Here is an 8,134-nt window from a genome sequence, read left to right as displayed (position 1 = left end):
CAATAGTACGCAAGTATAAACACCATGGGACCACGCAGCCGTCATACCACTCAGGAAGGAGACGCGTTCTGTCTCCTCGAGATGAACGTACTTTGGTGCGAAAAGTGCAAATCAATCCCAGAACAACAAAGGACCTTGAAGATGCTGGAGGAAGCAGGTACAGTAAAACAAGTCCTATATCGACATAACCTGAAAGGCCCCTCAGCAAGGAAGAAGGCACTTCTCCAAAACCGCCATAAAAAAAAGCCAGACTACGGTTTGCAACTGCACATGGGGACAAAGATTGTACTTTTTGGAGAAATGTCCTCTGGTCTAATACAACGGTTTGGCCATAATGACCATCGTTATGTTTGGAGGAAAAAGTGGGAGGCTTGCAAGCCAAAGAACCTCATCCCAACCGTGAAGCACAGGGGTGGCAGCATCATGTTGTGTGGGTGCTTTGCTGCAGGAGGGACTGGTGCACTTCACAAAATAGATGGCATCATGAGGGAGGAAAAATATGTGGATATATTGAAGCAACATCAAGACATCAGTCAGGAAGTTAAATCTTGGTCGCAAATGGGTCTTCCATATGGACAATGACCCTAAGCATACTTCCAAAGTTGTGGCAAAATGGCTTAAGGACAACAAAGTCAAGGTATTGGAGTGGCCATCACAAAGCCCTGACCTCAATCCTATAGAACATTTGTGGGCAGAACTGAAAAAGCATGTGCGAGCAAGGAGGCCTACAAACCTGACTCAGTTACACCAGCTCTGTCAGGAGGAATGGGCCAAAATTCACCCAACTTATTGTGGGAAGCCTGTTGAAAAGCTACCTCTAACATTTGACCCAAGTTTAAATTGTTTAAGGCAATGCTACCAAATTCTAATTGAGTGTATGTAAACTTCTGACCCACTGGGAATGTTATGAAAGAAAGACTATTCTGACATTTCACATTCTTAAAATAAAGTGGTGATCCTAACTGACTAAGACAGGGAATTTTTACTAGGATTAAAAATGTCAGGAATTGTGAAAAACAGTTTAAATGTATTTGGCTACGGTATGTAAAACTTCCAACTGTACGTCTATGGTCCCACCTAATGGTAGGGAAAACATTCATTAACTATTCTGGACATTAACATCTGAGAGACTAAATAAAGTTTTAGAAGCAAGTGTCATTTACCTTTTTATTTTGATTTCTTACAAAGAGGAACAACCTCTTAATGACCTAACAGAACATTCAACCACTTTCTAAAGTATCTGCATGTCGGACTGAAATCAAAACAATAACTTAAATACAATGAAGCAACAACATTGAGACAGTCGTTCAATTTCCTTGTTCCTCCTACATGTGATCTAAGAAGTTTGTAGAAATAGGTCTTAATACAGGGGCTATATGTATCAAGTAGGAATGCTTTTTTAGGATCCATTTCCCTTTTAGATCACAATGAATAAGAATGCATGGGCAGGGGGGGGACCTGATCCTAGATCAGCACTCCTACTCAAGATGCTTAATACATATGGTCCCAGAGCTGTGTAAACGTGGGAGTGGTTGCAGGGATTGTATTGTAAATGCTGAGAAATGCTTTGCTACATCTTCCAGAGACCGACCACTAAGAGAAGCAAAACAATGTATTTTTCTAACTACATATGAATCCAATAAAAATGCTGTCCGATGGGCATTTTTGATTGGTTGCTGCAAATCACGATATGGTAATTTGATGCGACCAATAGTAACACACGTGTGGGGGACGGGTTCATGTTTCTTTCATTTGGACATCAGCGAAAGAATGTTCAATACCATTCAAAAAGTGAGTAAAAAAAAGTTAACCTCTTATCCTGACTTGTCTAGAAAATTGGTTATAGGAGCCCCGGGATTAACTTTCCCCTAGGTACCGATCTAGGATCACCTTCCCCTCCCCAATCCTGACCTTAACGATTAGTGGGGGAAATACAAAACTGACCCAAGATCAGCATCTAGGGGCACTCCGTTATAGGAGGGTTCCGAGGGGAAATTTCCAGCGACGATCCTCATTCTAAGTCCTCTTCATTCAAGCTACCTTGTGCGCTCACAATACGCTGCAGGAAAGAGGGAAATAACATCAAATTCTAAAGCCATAAACATGCAAAATGTGTCCAGTTTCCACTTCGTTGTTGATCTCGGACCATAATCATAAAAGAGTCAGAGTAGAAGTGCTGATCTAGGATCAGGGCCCATATTCAAAAAGCATCTTCTCCTACTCAGATGTTTTATGAATACGGGCTCAGGTCCCCTCTGTCCATGTTCTTACTCAAGGTAAAAACTGGCCCTAAAAATCAGCACTCCTACTCTATGGTTGAGACAACAGCCCCTGAAAGGACTGAAGATTGTTAAACAGTGTGGTGGGTGCCTTTCATCGTGTTAGAAAGACCATCATAATTTTTGACAAGGTTTGATAGGTAAAAGCAGTATGCTGGATCTGTACTCGGAGGCACATCCACCTCCACCAAAAGTCATGAGCTATGTTTCAGTCTCAGACATGTTTGTTACCTAAACTCATTCTTGAAAAAAAATGGTGCCGATAGTGGGCAGCCGTGCTTCTATCCCCTAGGCAACGGTGCAGTATTTTTTATATAAGCATTTCGCTACACCCACAATAACATCTGTTAAACACGTGACCATTTTTTTGTTTTTTTGAATCAGATTGTACTTCTGTCTAGCATATAATACAACTGGTTTTAGGGCTGGGCGAGATCTAAATTTGTTTTTGCTAAATGTTCAGATGCCTGTATCGCAGGAATCTACGTTTTTATTATTTTGATGAGCTTACGTCTTTTTGGTCTCATCTCCTTCGCTCCTTGTGCACCTTCCCACTAGCACACAGACACCAAGCCCCTCACAACAAAGACGAAAGAAACTGCTTGTTGTCATAGAGGAAGTTAAAACTCGCTGTTTGCAGCATTTGAGGTTTGGTCCAACAGAACCAGTCATAGGAACACCGAAATGCTAAGACACTTTTACTGAAATAGACGAGAACTTAACCTTTCTGTGGGTCAACTCTCAATGTAGTACAGAGCAGACCCTACTAAAATGAGTATCAGTGAATATGATGGTGGAAAATTCATGCTCAGTCTGTCACGCGCTGTACCGCTAGCAGCATTTTAGCCACAGACTTGTGTGCTAGCTGTGTAGTCTGTGTTTTTAGAAATGTGCATAAAAATACATTTACATTAGGAATTGGAAACTCATTCTCATTCTGAGAAATAAGCATCGGTTTATCCAGGTAGGCCACTTGATTTCGATATCTAAATAAGTTCAACTGTTCTACCTTGTTGGCTAGCAAATAGATTCAAGTTGGTCAGACTTGAAATAAACATTAGCTGGCTACTCACTAGCACGTGGGTTTGTGCTGGAGTGATTTTACGGGACCTGTGTTAAATTTTCTATTATGCCTGCTACAAGAAGTTGGTCATGGTGCATGGTTCTGGTTAAATGTGTAAAAAATAAATACATGCAATTTCATAGACAGACATGAAAGACAGATCAATTATATATTTTTTTTTAAGTAGGTTAAACTATTAATCAAATAATTAAATTATTAGTCAGTCTTATGGTTGTGGAAAGATCATATTTAGCTTAGTTATAATTTTACAAGCCCTGAATTCAGTTAAGATTATTGCTGACTGTTTGAAATGAGGTGTATTGACCTTTAACTGTGCAACAAAGCTTAGGGAAAATGTTTACAAATAAAAATCAAGGTATATTGTGACTCACCAATGTTTAGAAATAAAGACACAATTTTTAGGCCATATCGGCCAGCCCTAGTTGGTTTCCGCTTTCTTGCTTGAATACACTGTAAATTGCTCTGAATAGAAGCGTACCCGCTGCAGATGCGGGCACTAAAAAGTTATTTGGTCAAAAACTATCTGTAGCAGACTGTGTTGCACACATTGTGGCAATGGTTATGCTAATAGCACAGCGCAACATAACTTTTCAAAACCTGCAACTGTAAATGACCCTGAAATGTATGAGAGGCACTATACCTGGCTGATGGTTAGTGTTGGAGTTGTTACACAAGCTCAATTTTGAATAGGATTGCAGTTCTGACTACATATTAGATACATTAGCTTCCTTGCTTGTATGCACTTACTGTAAGCAGCCCAGGGTAGGAGTGTTTGCTAAATGACCTTGAAGTAGAGAAAAGGACTGTACCTGGCTGATGGTGGGCAGTTTGGTGAGTAGCATCTGGAAGACTGGTGGAGGGAGAGTCTGCTGCAGCACCTGGAGAAGCTGCTGGGGCTGGCCGCACACGGCGATGGCGTTGGTCAGGTGCTCGATGCCGTTCTCGTAATCTCCTATATCGGAATACCAAGCGCAAAGAGGTTTAGATTGACAAAACGAGCAGTACATTATATGAAGAACAGTGTCGTTACTCTGGTCAAAAGTAAATTAGGTAGTGCATTATGGGGCACAAGGTGTCATTGCACTGGTCGAAAGTAGTGGGGGAGGATGTCAATGCTTTGGTCCAAAGTAGTGGGAGGAATATGCAGTCATCGCTTGGTAAAAAGTAGTGCACTATATGGGGGTCATCGCTTGGTAAAAGTGCACTAGCAGACCTATATGGGGAATAGAGAGTCACACACAGCCTAAGTGATGTCAATGTAAGCAAGACTGGTTTACCTTGAGCCAACAGCTCCTCTCCCAGCTGAATCTCCTCCAGGAAGAACTTCTGAACCGCCTCAGCATCCTTCAGGTCTGGGAGCTGCAAGAGTTCCACAACACACACTTTTCTTTTCATTGGTCAAGAAATAACTAAAACATAGACAGGTGGAAAAGCTCTTGTCGATGGCCTATGCTCCAGGAAGAATAAAATGCCTATTCACATGAGTCGGGGCAATCCGCCGAGGCTTCGTCAGGTGTAAGGTAAGAGTTCAATTTAAGTGAACTCTTAACGCACCGCCTAGCTCAGCACAGCCGTTCTTGCTGGGTTTGCACTTCCTCCATTGGAAAACAATGGCTTGTTCGCCACAGAACCATTCTTGTACGAGTCAAGTATGTGGGCCCTATACAGTAACAGATTTTGGAGAGAAGAGTGTAGTCGAGTAGGTCTGTTTCCATTGGGGAGCTATACAGTTGTGTTGACTGAAATTCGGTACCACTGTACAGACAAAAGGTTTAATAAATGCACTAATTCCAGTCTCAAATCAGTCATACCCAGCCATCACCTTGCCGTGTCCCAATACATGCCAGTGAAGATATCCTGTTTATTCCACTTGAGGTCATTGGAGATTATTTTCCACAAGGTATCATCTGAAGTGTACTAGACATGACTTCTTTAGACGTGTGTTCATTGAGGAAGAATAGAAATAGTACCTTGAGGGGATTTTACTCACCTTTGACAGTCCTGTCCCCTGTTTTGCAGCCACCTGATTTCTCCTCCCTTGGGCAGAGGTAAACACAATCACTGTTAATATAAATAGCTTTGGGGATTGCTCCTGTTTGTACTTAGACAACTTAGTTTCTCAGGCAATCCTACAATGCAAGACTATGATTAGGAACAGTAAGGAAGTCCCATTAACATCCTAAATTGACACCCTGAAGTACAACTTCGGCTTTGAACAAAGCTCCAAAATAATCCACACACCTTCCCTTGATAAAGTGGTTTACCCAGGTCAGAATCAGGAAATACTTAAGTGTAGCTGCTAAATAGCAAGTGTCAACTAGCCAAACAATCCTAGTTATTTTTTTCTGATAGAGTGATTAACTACCAGAGTGGAAGGTAAATTTAAAAAAGGCTAACAGAGGAACATGGCTCATTCAATTGCAGTAAAGCAGGTGTATAAAGTATTGTGGCCAGCTAACAGCCAAAATTTTAGACATTTATTTCTCAATTGAAATGGACCATTATTTATTAACTGTCTGTCCCTGGTGTGGTAACTTTTTTTTTTATGTGAATGCAAGGCACTGTTTTGCATTTTATTTAGTTTTTTTTTTCAAGCAGCCAAAATCCATCTTTCATACTGTAGTCCAGCTACAATTGTAGTCTAGTTAATGTGGGACTGGAATGTGATCTGTATAGGATTTTTATTGTAACATGCATCCATATGTGTATTCTAATTGGCTCCAATTGTAGCTGGGCTACAGTATGAAAGATGGATTTTGGCTGCTTGGCAAGCTCTATGTCTGATATGGCTAGTAGCCTAGAATGGTTGGTTTAGATTACATAACAGTTCAAAACACACCATCAATGAATGAATCAGGGTAGGTGCAGCTTTCCATGTCTGAATTCAACTTAACAGAACGCTTGTGAGTGAGTAGGAAGTACATGAATACATGATAAAGGAGGTAGTTAGCAGAGAAACGCTCAACTCTATAAGAGAACAGAGTTGAGTTGCTATGCGCTAGTTAGGTGCAGGACTTTTGGGGTTAGCAGTGCGCTGACAATGAATCAGATCTAGTGCACAAATCATTAACGTAACCATGCAAGATTCTATAATTCGCCAATTGGGAATAGTTATTGGGAATAGTTAAACGAGTTCGGCCTGGCTCGGGCATTTAGTTGCACGTCAGGTCTCCCAAATAGAGACCGGAGCGAGTTGCAAAAGACGTGGACAACACTCACGTTCTCGCAGCCTGTTCTTGAAGTTGGGGTCACTCCGTCTTTTCCTGTCGAAGTAGATGCAGTAGCCAACGAACAGAGCCCCGCAAACACCGGCGGCTATCGTGCTCGATTTACCGCCCATCATCACTTCCGAAATGGTTGATATTTCTATGTTAACAAAGAGAATATTTCAATTTTGGCTTATATCAAAGGTGGTACATGACCTCACACAGTCGCAAGTTCGCAGCAAAAAGGACCAGTAGGACCGCTGACTAATTTGACAGCTAGGGTGTCCGCATTGAACGCCTGATCGAAAATAATACACATTTAATTCCCAATCACATGATATCTCCGATAGCGTATGCATTTGATTGAATATAAAGTGTTGTATGTTGAACCCAGATGGGGGGGGGGGTTAGGATTTCTTTAAATCAATGTAAGTAGTATTGGATCGCATTGAAATGTAAGTGCCACATGGGAGCAGTAGCAATTCATCAAAAAAAGAAGCAGCAGGCTAATGATTACGTTTGATACAATTAAACAGTATTTTCTCCAGAGTAAGAAAAATAGAAACAATTCAGCTACGACTATAGGTATTTTGACTAATCTGGGGTAGACTACACAGCAGCAAACAATGGCCAAGTGAAATATTGAACAGTAGGCTACATGGTGTGGCACAATCATTTAGACTAGTAAGACAACATGTACAATTTTGCTTTCACTATGACCAATTCATTTATGAAAAATGATGCCAGTTGCTCTGAGCCTTGCTCCTATGCCTGTCTGGCCTTAGTTTGCACTTTTCATCTCCCAGATGATAGCTAATCCCTAGAAGTGCTGCTCAACAGAACAGATGGTCAACTGCATTACATGTGCAAGGCCAGGCAGCTGCAAAAATATACCACCTTGACTATTAGGCTTCTGAGGGCACATGCTCAGACCTGCAGTAATACAAACCATCAGGCATGCACATCCTTACATGGATTATATCCTCACCAGACTGTGTCTGGTATTGCGTGCACCTTTGCCTTTAAATGGCATTCAATGTCGTTCTGCACCCCTGCACCATTTCTGTGGCTGGTTGTTGTTGTTACAGTTTAATAAAGGAATAACTGAACCTTAGAGATTGGCGTCATTGACCACACGTCGCCAGTTGACAGGATTTTGGAAGAGGGTGTGTGCTTTTGAGGGGGTTTCCAGTTAAGCTGTGGGTGTGTGGTTGTGTGCGTGCATGTGTGTTTGTACAAGTGTGTGTTTGAACAAGCGTGTGTACACCTTCATACCCGTACTTATGTCTCTATGTGTGTGTGTATGTGAGCATGCATTGCATGTGTACTTCTTCATTTGTGTGTGTATGTATCAGTGGAGGCTGCTGAGGGGAGGATGATTCATAATAATGGCCAGAATGGAGTGAGCCGTCCTTCCCTCAGCAGCCTCCACTGGCATGTGTGTGTATGTGCGTGAATGTGTACACTTGTCTGTGGACAATTTACATGGTAGGAGGATTACCCGTCTGCCCTGTCGTCTCTCTCGCCAGCGGCTTAGCAGCTCGCACCTGGCATGCAGCTGGCTG

At 41.8% G+C, this 8,134-nt stretch overlaps 1 protein-coding gene across 1 annotated transcript; it reads right to left on the bottom strand.

Moving 5' to 3' along the window:
- Positions 1-1,153: 1,153 nt before the first annotated feature.
- On the bottom strand, positions 1,154-6,821 carry LOC112230400 (mitochondrial import receptor subunit TOM20 homolog). The gene is made up of 5 exons (XM_024396688.2): positions 6,583-6,821; positions 5,354-5,400; positions 4,641-4,722; positions 4,173-4,315; positions 1,154-2,059 (listed from the first exon to the last, which is right to left on the bottom strand). The coding sequence occupies exons 1-5, from the start codon at positions 6,704-6,706 to the stop codon at positions 2,012-2,014; spliced, it is 444 nt and encodes a 147-aa protein (XP_024252456.1). The 5' UTR covers positions 6,707-6,821; the 3' UTR covers positions 1,154-2,011.
- Positions 6,822-8,134: the final 1,313 nt, after the last annotated feature.

Source organism: Oncorhynchus tshawytscha, linkage group LG32, assembly GCF_018296145.1.
Source record: "Oncorhynchus tshawytscha isolate Ot180627B linkage group LG32, Otsh_v2.0, whole genome shotgun sequence".
Lineage (NCBI taxonomy): Eukaryota > Metazoa > Chordata > Actinopteri > Salmoniformes > Salmonidae > Oncorhynchus > Oncorhynchus tshawytscha.
The sequence above is the reverse complement of the archived record's forward strand: the minus strand, read 5'-3'. Positions and strand labels throughout refer to the sequence as shown.